The 16,323-nt window shown below is 37.8% G+C and overlaps 4 protein-coding genes across 4 annotated transcripts; 3 read left to right on the top strand and 1 right to left on the bottom strand.

Annotated features, from left to right (window-relative positions):
* Positions 1-849: 849 nt before the first annotated feature.
* LOC137824987 (pentatricopeptide repeat-containing protein At1g07740, mitochondrial) lies at positions 850-4,229 on the top strand. Its single transcript, XM_068630662.1, has one exon. The coding sequence runs from the start codon at positions 927-929 to the stop codon at positions 2,268-2,270; it is 1,344 nt and encodes a 447-aa protein (XP_068486763.1). The 5' UTR covers positions 850-926; the 3' UTR covers positions 2,271-4,229.
* LOC137824994 (dirigent protein 10-like) lies at positions 3,039-4,229 on the top strand. Its single transcript, XM_068630669.1, has one exon. It carries the CDS (start codon positions 3,180-3,182, stop codon positions 4,074-4,076), a length of 897 nt encoding a protein of 298 aa, XP_068486770.1. The 5' UTR covers positions 3,039-3,179; the 3' UTR covers positions 4,077-4,229.
* A 919-nt stretch (positions 4,230-5,148) lies between these two features.
* LOC137825833 (dirigent protein 24-like) lies at positions 5,149-6,102 on the bottom strand. Its single transcript, XM_068631622.1, has one exon. It carries the CDS (start codon positions 5,979-5,981, stop codon positions 5,244-5,246), a length of 738 nt encoding a protein of 245 aa, XP_068487723.1. The 5' UTR covers positions 5,982-6,102; the 3' UTR covers positions 5,149-5,243.
* An 848-nt stretch (positions 6,103-6,950) lies between these two features.
* On the top strand, positions 6,951-8,135 carry LOC137824456 (protein SODIUM POTASSIUM ROOT DEFECTIVE 3-like). Its single transcript, XM_068630109.1, has 3 exons — positions 6,951-7,343; positions 7,514-7,589; positions 7,870-8,135. The coding sequence occupies exons 1-3, from the start codon at positions 6,951-6,953 to the stop codon at positions 7,992-7,994; spliced, it is 594 nt and encodes a 197-aa protein (XP_068486210.1). The 3' UTR covers positions 7,995-8,135.
* Positions 8,136-16,323: the final 8,188 nt, after the last annotated feature.

Consider the following 16,323-nt stretch of genomic DNA (forward strand, 5'->3'; position numbering starts at 1 on the left):
GGGGTCACGGCGCTGTGAGGCCCTCCACGTGTACAACATACTTATGGCAGCCTTGAATGTTGGAAAGGGGGGTCGAACTTTTGGCAGACTTTCCCAGAGTACACTCTAGTTGCTTGTTCGAGTCTTGAGATTACGCACAAGGGACTAGAGAGAGAGAGGTTGTTTGCCAGAGGGAGAAAGATACACAATACACAGTTTTGTTAGACCGCCTTCAGAGTGCTAGTCACGGTGCTCCGATACGGAGGTGTAGAGTTTTGGTGTTTCTTGCTAGCCGACTTGAGCGTCGGAGTGCAAACGGCCGCTAGGGCGCCCTTTTGTCCTTCCTTGCAGGAATCCACAGGTAACTAGTGGGAAGGAGTCCCTAGCTGACGGGTGAGGTCGCGCACAAAGACGTCATAGGTCAACCGGTCGGAACAACATACTTATCTTGATTATTGTTGGAAAATTAGGTTTAGAGTTACTCATATTTTTCGTGTGAAGAGAATGTGTGTGCTGATAAGTTGGTTAATTTATGATTTATTTATAGAGAATCTTTTCATTGACATCTTGTATATTATTATAATTCTATGAATAAGTATAGTCTACCTATGTATCGTTTTTGTTAACATATGAGTTTTTAGTCTAATCCCTGTATTTATATATATATATAAATATTTTTTTTCATATGATGACAAATGACGGTTGTTATTTGAGGTGTCAGTCTAGTTGGGAATCTTACGTTGTTGGGATCTTACGTTGCATATGCCTGAAATGAAAACTTTTATTTTAAAAAAATAAATAATATATAATGGATGAAAATATAAAAAAATATATTCTTTCATATTTTATTTCTTTTGCTATTTTAGGTTGGTCTCCATGGTAAGAGCAATGTTATTGTTGTTGGTTCCATTGTCCATTTCTTCACTGTGACTCTCCTTTCCGCTTGAATGATCTGTGGGAGAGGCAAAGGGATTAATCCAAATCCATTGCTCCATTATGCTAACAATGGATACCAATTCCATACCCATAAACCTCGATCCCATGAAAGACCAACTCCAAAATTTCGCAGGCGCATTCCCTTCGTCACCGAAGTCAAAACAGTGGAAGACCCAGAAGAAGCCTTGTCTCTCTTTCACCGTTACAAGGAACAGGGTTTCCGCCATCATTACCCTTCCTATGCCGCATTGCTCTATAAACTAGCTCGTTCTAGAATGTTCGAAGCCGTCGAAACCATTCTCGCTCACATGAAAGACACCGATATGCAATGCAGAGAAAGCGTCTTCATTGCTCTCTTTCAATATTACGGTCCCCAAAAGGCCGTTGAACTCTTCAACAGAATGCCGCAGTTCAACTGTGTCCGCACGATACAGTCCCTCAACGCTCTTCTCAATGTTCTTGTAGACAATGATAGCTTCGATGAGGCTAATGATGTTTTTGGTCGATCCTATGAAATGGGTTTTCGTCCAAACACTGTCACTTACAATATAATGATCAAGGGGTGGCTGGGAAAGGGCGAGTGGGGGAAAGCATGTGAGGTGTTTGATGAAATGCTTCAGAAGAGAGTGGAACCTAGTGTAGTCACTTACAATAGTCTCATTGGGTTTTTGTGTAGGAAAGGTGATTTGGATAAAGCAATGGCCTTGCTTGAGGACATGGGTCAGAAAGGTAGACGCGCAAATGAAGTAACTTATGCTCTTTTGATGGAGGGTTTGTGTTCCGTGGAGAAGTATGATGAAGCTAAGAAGCTAATGTTTGATATGGCGTATCGTGGGTGTAAACCCCAGCCGGTGAATTTTGGTGTGCTGATGAATGATCTTGGGAAGAGAGGAAAGGTTGAAGAGATCAAGTCTTTGCTCCATGAGATGAAGAAAAGGCGGCTTAAGCCAGATGTTGTAACTTTCAACATATTGATAAATTATCTTTGCAAGGAAGGCAAGGCAGTGGAAGCTTACAAAGTTTTATTTGAGATGAAGATTGGGGGATGTGAGCCTAATGCAGCTACATACAGGATGGTGGTTGATGGTTTGTGCCGGATAGGGGATTTTGAGACAGGTCTGAGTGTTTTGAATGCAATGTTAACAAGTAGGCATTGGCCACGTTCTGAAACATTTAATTGTCTGGTTGTTGGCCTTTTGAAATCTGGGAATATTGATGGTGCATGCTTTGTGTTGGAAGAGATGGAGAAGAGAAAGGTAGAATTTGATTTGGGGAGCTGGGAAACCATAATAAAGTTTGCCTGCAGTGAGGATAAGGGTGTCAGTGAGCTTTTGACTGTACTTACATCTCCGTAAATCTAATATAATGCATTCTGTATGGGCGAATTGTGCATATCTTTGCAATTTTTTCCATGATATCATTTGAATTCCCTATGCCCATTAGTGTCTTTGTCATATAAAGTTAGAGTCATTGGTGCTTGGAAAGCCAGCATCTTATATGACATGCGCTCATTCCCTCCCATGATTCTTATTATGCGTTACTTGTTACTTGATATTTCGAGGTCCCAGGCATGTGGACATATTTCTCTCGGTTATTTCTTTGTTCTACTGCTTCTGTCTCATTTATCTTCTCCTCTGTCTCATTGTCACTGATGTCCCAGGTCTATTTCCATCCATAGTAAGTTTTTTTAAATAATTGATTTAGAGACAACTTTAAAGATGAAATTTATAATCTTTCTTATTAGAGACAAGTTATCTGTTTATAACATTAAAGGAAAAAAAAACTGCACGATGTCTCTATAAAAGATGGAAATTTTCTATCTTTAATGCATTTGCTTCCGTTTGTAATCATAGATAAATTACTATTTTTATTTGTAGTTCTAACACGCATAAAACTCAAATACATTTTTATGGATGCTTTTAATTCTATTATATAATCAGTTAGAGGTTTACACCTTTATCATGAAATGAAGACTTCAATTTTTCATAATGTTTCAGGAATTCATTGCTACAAATTTCCCATGAGAAAGATTCTTTAAATGTTTTATTTATAATTTACACTGTCTAGTTTTAACTACTACATTGAGAATTTCAATGAGATCATGAGCTAGCAGCTCTCATCAACTACTCCGCACACATCAACTCCATCACATAGACACAATTATCGTGTTTGAACTTGCTTCTCTAAATTGCCTATTTATACCTGTCTCTCCTCATAGGTCTAATTATCATAGCATCTTAACCATTTTTTGAAAATCTCTTTCCATGAGTATGAGCATGACAATGCCCCTCAATGCAATGCTTTTGGTAGCACTTACATTCCTTGCAGTCACTTCCACTACTTCAACTCGAATCCTGGATGAAGTAGAAGAAACACCACAACAAACTAACACTGCTCAATCCCCCGTTTCATCCATTCTCCCTCCAGTTGTACCTGCATCCCCTGTTGCGGCACCAATAAACGGCGTTGACCAACATCACACACTCTCATTTTTCATGCACGACATTCTCGGAGGCTCCAACCCCTCAGCTCGAGCCGTAACGGGCGTTGTTACCAATCCTGCTCTCAACGCTCAAGTGGCATTCGCTAAGCCAAACGGCGCAAACCTCCCTTTCAACGGCGGCCTTCCCCAGAACAACAACAATGGCGGAATTCTTAACAACAACAACCTTCCCTTCCTCACCGGACTCGGCGGTACCACAGGGAACGTCTTCAACAACAATGGCAACAACCTTGTGAACGGAGGGATTGGTTTCCCGGTGACCAACACGAATCAGCTCCCAGAAGGAATGACTCTGCAAAAGGTCATGTTTGGAACAATGATTGTGTTTGACGATGAACTGACGGAAGGACACGAGTTGGGTTCGGGTTTGGTGGGAAAAGCACAAGGCTTTTATATAGCCAGCTCTGTGGATGGAACAAGCCAGTCAATGGCTTTCACTGCTAAGTTTGAAGAGAATGGTTACGTGGACAGTCTCAGCTTCTTTGGTGTCCATCGAACGCAGGTCTCTGAGTCCCACATTGCCATCATTGGAGGAACCGGAAAGTATCTGAACGCAGAGGGGTTTGCCATCATAAAGACTTTTCCGGTTAGCGGTCAGCAACAAAATACTGATGGAGTTGAGACTCTGCTGCAGCTCACTGCATATCTTGCTTATTAGCCTCCTCTCTCTCATTCTTCTGTTGAACTTACAATCATTGCAACCTTGTCTGTATTTCCTGTAATGAATTTACTTTGTGAGAGTATATTGTGCTTTTCAAATCAATGTTGACAAATTACAGTGTTAAATGTTATTTTCCCTTGACAACTTCTATTATTCTCTATTGTAATACTTTCTTCTTTTGTCAATCACATTACTCGTCTCAGGATCAAGATTTCTTCTTGCATTTCAGAACCATATGCAGAACACTACAATCATTATCCAACAGTTCAATTTTTTAATGTTAAATTTTATTATTTAATGTATACCATTCCTATTTTTCATGGTTAGGAAGAGTGGCCATAGAGAATCCGTACACCATGCGTATATTTTCCCTTTTCTTCTTAGTTCTCTTTCTATTGCATATTTTTTTTTGGCAAGGTCTGTTAAATTTTATCTCTTTTTGTACACTATCATCATGTATATGTGGTATCGGATCTCTCTTTGACTAATGTTTTTGTCACCGTAACTCTTATGACGAGGAAAAAGGTAAAAAAGGAACAGATGCATGCCATAAACTGAATGGTGCAAGAAAGAAAAAGTTCACAAATGGTGTTGTAAAAATTATGAGTAAAATTTAACACTTTTCAATAACTGTTCATTGTAAGAAGTTAGAAAAGAAGAATTAGTCTAAAGTGTTCAATTGAAACTGAGGTTATGCCGTCAATGCAGTTCTGTCATTTTGAGAATTTACTGGTAGGCTTCGCCTTTTTATCCTCTCTGGCACAATTTCTACTCTCTCCAGTGCCCCCAGCAAGAAAAATCCTATCAACTGAAACCATTGCAATTACAACAGTCTAGAAAACATATGTTTTTAACATATAAAAAGGTCAAAGCAGAGATTAAAAGCCAATAATGTTTCTCAAATACTGCACATCTGGAATCACATTTAGTCATCGCACAAAGCATCAAAATTCCCTGCATTGAACTTGCTGGGTATAGAGCTTAAAATACTTGTTGTGAATGATTTTAAAAGGTATAGAATTAAGTATGCAACTATTATAGAACACTTACAATTTGGATATCCAACTATTTGATATTATATTTCCATTCATGTAGAAAAAAGGTTTTGCTTCTTGAACTACAAAGAATATGTAATCTTCCTTGCTAATTGCTATAATATACTATCTAGGTTATGTAAAGAGTAATTTGAAGAAGTGTTTCCAAGCCATTTGTGGTATGCTGTTGAGGTGAAAGCAATGTTTCAATTTTGGCATACCCTTTTGCATTATCATATTTTCCAGTTCCTCCAACTACAGCAATATGAGACTCCTGTGTAGCTGTCCTGTGCACACCAAAGAAACTAACAGCATCCTCCTCCTCATCACCTTCACGACCAAACACAACCGTAAATGCCATGGTTCGGCTACTTCCATCCAATGAGCTAGTCAAATGAAATCCCTGTGCTTTACCAATAACCTCTGACCCAAACTCATGCCCTTGCGTAATTTCATCGTCAATAACCGTTATTCTTCCGAACAAAAACATGTCTAGTGATGCTCCTAGTGGATTCCTATCGATAACAACCTTGTTTTTGTCAATGCTTTTTATGACCATGGTGCTTGAGTGTGTAGGATTAGTGGCAGTGCTAGTATCAACTAATGGTATGGCGCCTTTAAAGGGGAAGAGCCTATTGTTGGGTTTTGAGAAAGGAAGTTTAGCGGTTTGAGTGTCTACAATGGTGCCGGCAACGATTCTTTCTGAAGGGGCTGATCCACCAATGATGTCATGCATGAAGAAAGTTATTGCAGGGGCTGGAGCCTCCCCCTCAGTGACCATATCTGTTTTGGCACACCTTAGGGTGATGACAAAGAGGAAGAGATGAAGTTTCAGGGAAAAATATGTGAAGGTGAGCTTTTTGGCCATTTTGCCTTTTCTGTAAACTGTGATTCATATATATCTTGAGTTGAATAATGGTCTGGTTGGTTGCTTTGAAGAAGGATGAAGTTGCACCAAGATTATACTAGTAGTTTTATAGGAAGATTGGATTTGCATAAAGGGCAGATAAAAGATTGTTGTGTGCAGTGAGCTTAAACAATTGAAATATTGGAGTTGTTGCTTACTGAATCAGCTCTGGGAAGTGGAGTAGCTCTATCCTACTACAGGTTCATCAATGAATAATAACTTGTTTTAAAAAATGTAACTAAAGTTGGAAGTTAAATAGAATAGTATAGTAATTTTTATAATAGTTAAAGACAAAAATAATTAAAACAAAATACAGACCAAATAAGTATACTATCATATTCCACTAGGTCAACTAAAAACGAAACTATTTTGAATGAAATTAGGAGGTGCAAGCACTGCTACCAAAGCATGAAAATTGTAAATATACAAAGAAGACAAAGCAAGGAGCCCACAAATTGTAGAACGGAACACACTCTGAAAAAACAATCATGCCTCAATAATACAATGTGCTTGTCTTCTTCTCGCCAAACTTTCTTAATTCCACAACCACTGCTACTACTATTCACATCACTCCAAAGATGAACACACTTCTTAGACCAAACTAACTCAACCACCCTAAGAAAAAAAGGAAAGTAATTAATAGTAGAAGGTAAAATACAATTTTGAAAATCTAGATTAATCTCATAATTCCTTGGTGGGACCAAATGCATCATCTTTATTTCCTTTCCGTATTGCCTTTGCCTTTGCGTAGCTTCAGCTATCCATTGCTTCCAACTTCTTCTCTCTAGTTTATATGTTTAGACCTTGCCACTGTCAAAGAAATTAACCGCCATACTCATTACTCCCTCGAAAAAAACCGTGAAAATGATGAGACAAAACCGTTAAAAGATATTCTGTTCTTCCTCTACTTTCACAGCTGTAACTTCTACCATGCACCATCGTTCTACGGTACGTGGAAGGACCAAAAGCTACTACCACGATGGAAGGAAAACCCAACTCTGTGTACCTTGTTCATCCCAATTGCCCATAAGTCCTATGCCTTACATGGAGAAGCACATAAAGAGCTCAGCTGACAAGGATAACCGTGACACGCGTAGAAAGAGTTCTGGTGATGTTAGCGACCTGTATACTCATGCTGCTGCTGATGGTTCATCCAGAAGGTATCTCCTTGGTGATGCGCCATTCATTGAGTGGGTATCAGACTCTAATAAATTCACACCAATCCTTCCTTCTCAACATCATGTCAAGGACAAGCCCATGCCCATCAAAACAAATCATCCTCCTACTCTTCGCTCCTCTTCTGAAGCTCGCTCCAAGGACCAGGTTTTTCTTTTCTTTTCTTCTTTCTTTCTTTTTTCCTCTAAATAATATTTAAAAATGATACTTACTAGTTACTATTTTGTCTCAATGAAAATTTGGAGTGTTACTCTATATACTCATTTTGTTTAACGATGACATTAGGGTGGTCATGTTTTGTCTTCTGAAACCTTCAGGTTGTTGTTTTGAGGGTGTCATTGCACTGCAAGGCCTGCGAAGGAAAAGTTAGAAAACATATTTCAAAAATGGAAGGTGAGTCTGGTAAACCCACACTTAGTTTTGGAGTTACAAAATAAGAGATCCTCAATATAATTATCCAAAAAAGTGTCATCAGTATTATTACTCCCGTATTCTTGAATTTTGTGTTGTTTCTAAATACCAAAGTTTGATGTTTTTGGTAATGCAACTAATCATTTATATCAACCAATCTAGCATTAAAGCATAAGGGACTTGTTGATCTTACAGTTTCTCCATATATTAAATGCTTGTGCTGAGAATAATGTATGGCTAATCTAATCCTGTATGTTTGTAGGAGTGAGATCATTCAGCATAGAAATGGAGACAAAGAAAGTGACCATCATCGGAGACGTGACGCCACTGGGGGTACTGGCGAGTGTATCCAAGGTGAAGAATGCACAGCTATGGCCATGTCTCTAGAGTTGAATTTGATACACCTTTGGGGTGTGCGTGTTTGTATGATTAGAAATTGGATGAGTTGTGAAGCAGTGAATGGATCTTAATGTGTGTGTTGTAAATGAACATTTTGCTTTAGTTGTTTATTAATTGTGGTGAGTAAAAGGTAGCCCTGCACCAAGACCCACATTACTCGTGGGGTTTACTAATATATAAAAGTAGAAAGTAAGGAAATTGAAAATAAGTATTTGAAGGTGAAGAAGCTCACTCACACCACAACCCTTGAGGCTAAGCACTTGAAAAGCAATAATGAGTAACGGTATCTCCAGGCATATGAGAAGCTTGCAAATGTATGTTGAAGGCACTTTGTTGGGGAGACAAGTCAGAAGGTAATGCATGCCAGACAGTGGTAGCAGACAGCACTCAAGGCCAGGCTGGTGTGTTTGGAAGCATTCTCTTCTCAAAACTTATGCTTCTAACATTTTCTCTTTCAGCTAATGTCTCTGAAAGGAAGGAGAGTTGTTTAATGTGACATTATGCAGGTCCCATTGTTGGAGGGTTCATTTTGCTTTTGTTGTTTTTGTGAACATTGTACATTCTACATTCCCTACAAGTAGCCTAATGATGAGAGCATAGTCCACTTTTATCGTTGCCTAGTCCTTCTCAAATTTGAGGTGGTGGGGTGTTTTATCTTCCTTATATACTTTATCTACTTTCTCTAACCAATTCATGAGACAAAAGGTACCATGTAGAAGCCATCATATATCTATTTTATCACTGGTTTTACTTTCCTCTTCGAGTTCCTTCTTTGCTTTACTTTCTTTGATTGAACCTCGGACCCCTGGAAAAAGAAAATACCACAAGAAGTTGAAAAGCCATGTGCACATTGTATTGAAGTTTTCAGCAGGGAAAATTTGTATATTGGATGGGCGCAAGCACAAATGTAGTGATTGATTACTTTTTTACAACTTCTTCGCTTACCATATTTTGCAATAACCTCACATTCTATGAACAAGTGTTGCATCTTCTACGTTAAACCTTAGATCAAATTATCTTTTATATAGGCTTCAACTCTACCTCAGCAATATATGATGCTACTTTCTTGTTCCTTTTCCGTGCAAGAAGTTTCCATCTCCAACCTAATTTCCAGCTCATTTTACTGTCTTCCTTTCCACTCACCATATATCACATCATCTTATTAAAGGTAAGTTATTATTTATCAGTAATTAGATATCTGTGGGAATACGGAGAACCCGATAAGTGGCAGGACAAAATTTAAATTAGGAAAATGTTGGTTTAACAACCGCTTATCTCATTGCTCCAGTGTACAACTGCACATGTGGCAAAAATATAAATATTAAATTGTTGTTGCGGGGTCCACAATTTTTTTTTTGAAAAGGTTTAATCTTTGGTTCAAATTTTCATTAGGGTTACGATACTCTCCCTCTTTCAATTTCTTCTTCTTTTGGTGGCTGAACTCTCCCTCTTTCAATTTCTTCTTCTTTTTGGTCCCGTGGTTCACCAGTGCACCGTTCCCTCTTGCAGTTTGTTGTTGTATTGGTTTCCTGTGTCGTGGTTCCGTGGTCTTGTTCTTCGTTGTCGTCGTCGACCGGTGTTTGCTCGGTGGACGCCCTCCATCTCTTTTCATGGTGGTTAGGTGATAAAGATAATATATTTTTGATTCAATTTATTATGAAGTGAAACATTGTTGTGTGATTTTGATGTTGTTGTAGAGCCTCTTTTGATTCAATTTTAGTTTGAGTTTCGTGTTGAAGGAAGTTTGAAGCTTTTCTTCCTTGAATGTTGAACTGTTGGTATTGTTGTTATTACTAGACACATTGATATAAAATTGATAAATTTTTTTCACAGTGATGAAGTTAGAGCATATAAATTGTATGTTCTAATCGTTAAACAAACGAGTTTGGTAATTGTTGGTTTAGGGTTTAGTAGGAATATGTGGTTGGGGTGGGCATGATGTGGGCAAAAAGTGCGTTAGATAAGATTTTTAGAGTCCATCAGCTTATTGAGTGTGATTGTATAAGTTGGGAGACCATGAACATTTGACATGTGCTCCATTTCCTGCATCTATTGCATGTTGAGCTTTGAGGTTGTTGTTAGTAGAGGATAATTGTTTGAAACACTTTGCAGGCAAGACTAATGGCCAATGTAAGAATATAATTCCAAAAGCCCAAATTAAAACAGTTTCATACAACTAGATTAATTGAAAATAGAACACGATAGGGTAACCTCATCATAAAAACTACACGCAAATTACTTATTACCCCAACTCTGTGTTGTGCACAGATATGTATTAGGTCTTTCATGCTGTTGACAACCTCCGAAATTTGTCACGCATTGTAGCATGTAATATATTGGTTGAGAAAATACAAAGCATAACAAATCAAAGGTTTTCTTTATAGTACTCAACATTTGACATACACTTTCAGGTATAATTTAATACCATACCTGCAAACATCTCACATATGTTTCAGAAAACCCCAAGTCATTAAGCGATTGCAACTCCAAAATCTGTGGAAGCTGGCATCATGTTGTCAATACTCTGATGCAAAATAAACATTACATTAAGCTTTGAAGCTTGAGTCCAATGTCATTGTAATTGTTTGTTACCTAGATGTGACATAGACAGTTCTAAGCAGTAAATACTTTTTAACCAATCATTGTTATAAAATGCTGAAAAACAGAGTGTGGTTGACAAAAGGGAATGAGAATATGAATTTGTAATCTATATTTAAGAAATTACCATGAGATGCTCTTAATTTTGTATAGCATGTTTGTAAAAATATGAATGTGTGACTTTGCATCTCTATATGTATAAAACATGTTATTTCTATGAAGCAGGGCAGCAGAGTGCAACCAAACATGCCCATGGGGTAAAATGTCATACTACAATAAGATCTTTTTGTTTCCAATTTTACGGTTAATGATTTCCAACAATACTTTTTTTCCTGTGATTTTGGCCTTAGTTATATACAGTTGGATAACCGTTCAATAAACCCAATAAATATGAAGAAACATAGTTTGCACCATATCCTTTTTGTTGAGCTGTTGTTATCCATGTATGTAGAGTTGTTTTTATCCATCTATATACCGAAATCACAGTATGCAGCATGAGTGTAGGGCAGTATCCAGTGATCACAAATTCACTCAATGGGTTTGTTGTATGTGGTGACCCTAGTAGGAATATGTGGTGACCACATTAGACTTCCTGCACAGTCCCTTTGCAAACTTATTCTGGAAATGTGAAGTGCGTGTTGGTGTTGGTTTGGTTGGGCGTGATGTTGACAGAAAATGCGTTAGATCAGATTTTAGAGTCCATGAGTGTAAGGTAGTGTCCAGAGATCACAAATTCACTCAACTTAGGGCATTGTTGTATGTGGTGATCTTAGTAGGAATATGTGGTGACCACATTATAGTTCCTGCATAGTCCATGTGCAAACTTATTATGTAAATGTGCAGAGCGTGTTAGTGTTGGTTGGGTTGGGCATGATGTGGGCAGAAAGTGTGTTATATCAGGTTTTGAGAGTCCATGAGTGTAGGGTAGCATCCAGTGATCAAAAATTCACTCAACTTAGAGGATTGCAGTATGTGGTGACCCAAGTAGGAAGATGTGGTGACCCGCATTAGACTTCTTGTACACACCCAGTGCAAACTTGTTCTGGAAATATGAAGTGCGTGTTGGTTGGGGTGGGCATTACGTGGGAAGAAAGTGTGTTAGATCAGGTCTTTAGAGGGCATGAGTGCAAGGCAGTGTCAAGTGAGCAATTATTCACTCAACTTAGAGGATTGCAGTATGTGATGACCCAAGTAGGAACATCTGGTGACCCACATTAGACTTCCTGTACAGACCCAGTGCAAACTTATTCTGGAAATGTGAAGTCCATGTTGGTTGGGGTGGGCATGATGCGGGCAGAAAGTGAGTTAGATCAGGTTTTGAGAGTCCATGAGTGAAGGGCAGTGTCCACTGATGACAAATTCACTCAACTTAGAGGATTGCAGTATGTGGTGACCCAAGTAGTAACATGTGGTGACCCACATTAGACTTCCTGTACACACCTGCAAATTTATTCTAGAAATGTGAAGTGTGTGTTGGTTGGGGTGGATAGTCCCCCCCATCAAGGTAGTCAAACAAAAACTTCCTATACAGCCAAACGGGTTAGTATTGAAATGAAAACTTTTGTTATTTTTATGCATATTCATATGTAAATATTTTTATGTGCTTTTCTTTATGTAGTTATAATTGTTAAGTATTGGTTTTGAAATATATTGAGCTGTGGAATGGTATGGTTGACTATGACGGGAAGACGATGCCTGAATACAATAACGTACGTATTTGTTCCCTTCACTAGTAGAGTACAAGTTATAAGTTTTATTCTGCACTGAAAATTGATTTTCAAAATTAATTTCAGGACGAGCTTCAAGCATTCCGTCAAGAAATGGTTTGTAATTGGGTCCTTGATGCACATAATGCAGAAAGAGAAAATGTGTTGAGGGAGTTCAACTTTCGTGGAACATCAGAATGATGGTGGTTGAGAGTGCGTTGCATGTGAAGCTGTTTGTTCTGCAATTGTGTAGTTATTCATTACATGTTTTAGTGTATCCTAGGAGCATTCATAACTGTAGAAACATAATGGATTACATACACTTCCATTGAGTTGAACAATGTGCGAACTTTATAATGCTGAGAATTGAAGACGGATATTGTTGTACCATATGATGCAACAAACCTTCTAATTACACTTAAAATTAGTTTCCATCATTTGTAATTATGATGAGAGGTTTTTCTAGAAATGATCTTATTTGTATTCAAACCCAAAGGATCCATTAGCATGTGCCACATACTGTGGAAGGTTAATTTAACGGTCGTTCGTGGTTAAGTATGACTTCGTTCTTAGTTCGTTGGACTTAGTCAAAAAAAAGTTTTAAGTATTTACATTTGTGCATTTTGCTACACTAAAATAAGTTTAAAGTTAACAATATTAAGTTAAAGTTCAAAATTTGGCAACTTTTTTACCAAGTATTTGGGTAAAACATAAACAACTACGATCAAAGCGTGGAAGACAAAATTTCATGATACTATGCCTAAGCAACATTCCATCCAAAAATTTTCGTGCAAGCTCAAATGGACTCCCCTTCAGCACTGGCCTATTTTCGCTCAATCCAAAAAATTTCGTGTAAGCTAAAATGGGCCCCTTCAGCACTGGACTATTTTCGCTCAATTCAAAAAAATTCGTGCAAGCAAAAATGGACCCCTTTAGCACTGTCCTATTTTCGTTCAATCCAAATTATTTTCGTGCAAGCTAAAATGGACCCTTTTAGCACTGTCCTATTTTCGATCAATTCAAATTATTTTCGTGCAAGCTAAAATGGACCCCTTCAACACTGCCCCGTTTTCGCTCAATCCAAAAATTTTCGTGCAAGCTAAAATGGACCCCTTCAGCACTGCCCTATTTTCGATCAATCGAAACTATTTTCGTGCAAGCTAAAATTGACCCCTTCAGCACTGCCCCGTTTTCGCTCAATCCAAAAATTTTCGTGCAAGCTAAAATGGACCCCTTTAGCACTGCCCTATTTTAGATCAATCTAAATTATTTTTGTGCAAGCTAAAATGGACCCATTCAGCACTGCCCCTTTTTCGCTCAATCCAAAATTTTCGTGCAAGCTCAAATGGACCCCTTCAGCACTGACCTATTTTCGCTCAATCCAAAAAATTTCGTGTAAGCTAAAATCAACCCCTTCAGCACTGCCCCGTTTTCGCTCAATCCAAAAATTTTCGTGCAAGCTAAAATTGACTCCTTCAGCACTGGACTATTTTTGCTCAAACCAAAAATTTTCGTGCAAGCTAAAATGGACCCCTTTAGCACTGCCCTATTTTAGATCAATCTAAATTATTTTTGTGCAAGCTAAAATGGACCCCTTCAGCACTGCCCCTTTTTCGCTCAATCCAAAAATTTTCGTGCAAGCTAAAATGGACCCCTTCAGCACTGACCTATTTTCGCTCAATCCAAAAAATTTCGTGTAAGCTAAAATGGACCCCTTCAGCACTGGACTATTTTCGCTCAATCCAAAAAATTTCGTGCAAGCTAAAATGGACCCCTTCAGCACTGGACTATCTTCGCTCAATCCAAAAAATTTCGTGCAAGCTAAAATGGACCCCTTCAGCACTGCCTCGTTTTCGCTCAATCCAAAAAATTTCGTGCAAGCTAAAATGGACCCCTTCAGCACTGCCTCGTTTTCGCTCAATCCAAAAAATTTTGTGCAAGCTAAAATGGACCCCTTCAGCACTGCCCTATTTTCAGTCAATCTAAATTATTTTCGTGCAAGCTAAAATGGACCCCTTCAGCACTGCCCCGTTTTCGCTCAATCCAATTTTTGTAGTAGAACCTAAAGTGGACCCCTTGAGCAGTTTACCATTTTGGACCAATCCATTTTTTTAGTAGAAGCTAAAATGCAACCATTGAGGGAAAATGCATGACTGCTAATACTACTCACATAATTGATCGATTTAGAATAAATTATCCGCATTTTCGGGATAACCATGTACACTGTAATCTTACAAAATATTTTGAATATGGTAAAAAAACTTTCATTCAAACATATACAACTAGTCATTGCATGTGGGTGGCTGAACATGTACAACAATTGTTCAATATTACATAACAAAATTGTACATGTGTCATTCATAAACTCCATCCTGAATACATTGTTCACATTCGTCAAGATTACATCCTTATGTACTCTTTCGATCCTTTCAGTTTATGCAACAAAAAAATTACTATTATACACATCTTTATTACAGGATCCAACAGGAACAGTTAGAGCAAGTGTACATGCAAAGGAGTTAAAAGATCCAGAATTTGGATCACAAATTGCAGTAGGATCAGTCTTTGTGCTAAAGAATGTATTTATCTTCCATAAAACTTTTTTTTCAAATAAGTCCATTTCATATTTCATGAAATCATTAATATTGTTATAGGTAGTCATATTTAGTTCGAATCAAAGAACATTCTACCTTAATATATAACCATAAACAACATTGTTAAGGTATGTGGCTTTCATTATAACTATAGTACAGACAACTGTGCCTTTCGTTACAATATTCATGCCTATAGGTTTTAAAATTTAACATATGTACACCATCTGATTCATGCCTATAGGTTTTCAAATTTGACATATGTCCACCATCTGATGAGGAAGTTCGTTGTTCTCATCCAGTAATACGCGATCCACCGACTCTAGGTACAGTTTCAAAAATTGTCTATACTTAAAAAACAATGTCCTATATCCAATATTATAATTCACATTTCAATATTCAAAATATATTCAGATGCAAAACAATTGGAGTTATTGAATAAGAGGGAGGAAGATAGAATCTGACGTTCAAGGATGGTTTAAACTTCCACATCTTACAAACATGGCTACATGCACAATGAAGACTATTATTGTGTAATTAAGGATACAAAATTGTATTTATAATTTATAAGCACATGTTTGAACAATGCTTATTACATGTGTTAAGTGAATTTTTTGGTTACTTGTCCTTCTTAGCTTCTATGAACTTAGTTTATGTGTGTTGACACTGCCATACATTCAAATTTAAAAAATATGTTCACTTCAACCACATAAATGGAAGACAATTAAAATTAAATAAAGCTTCAAAAAGTCCAACCAAATTAGAGTTACTAAAATTACAACGTTGTTGCTAAATACATGTCTTAAATTCTCTAACCACATTACACCCAATGAAATAAACATATATCATTCTTAACAACTACTTCGTAATAAATATACTTAAGTACTAAACACGTCATGTACGATCCCTTTCAATTATGACTAACAAAATCATTTTTTCCCCTTCCATACCTAGTCCATGGTGATTTCATCACAGCCGACTTCACATGTTTCCTTGCTCTATGCTTCACTCGGGTGAATATGTTACTTTTTTCTTCTCCCCCATCTTGGTCTTCGAGTATGTCTTGCTCTTGGGGTACGTCTTACTCTTCGGGTACGTCTTCCTGTTCGGGTACATGTTGCTCTTTGGGTACACCTTGCTCATCAGATAGGCCTTGCTCTTCGTGTACACCTTGCTCTTCAGGTATGCCTTGCTCATTGGGATCGTCTTTATCATTAACGTAAGACGTCTGCACATGTTCGTCAACATTGAATACGTTATTTAAAACCAAACAACAATGAAAGAACATCAATCTTTAAAAAATGAAACAATTCACACTTCATCGCCCACTACAACCAACACTCAGTCACTTCCCATTTCCAGAACAAGTTTCACTGGGTTTGTGCAGGAAGCAAGAAGTGGGTCACCACATATTCCCTGAAG

The sequence above is a fragment of the Phaseolus vulgaris genome, chromosome 11, assembly GCF_000499845.2.
Source record: "Phaseolus vulgaris cultivar G19833 chromosome 11, P. vulgaris v2.0, whole genome shotgun sequence".
Classification (NCBI taxonomy): domain Eukaryota; kingdom Viridiplantae; phylum Streptophyta; class Magnoliopsida; order Fabales; family Fabaceae; genus Phaseolus; species Phaseolus vulgaris.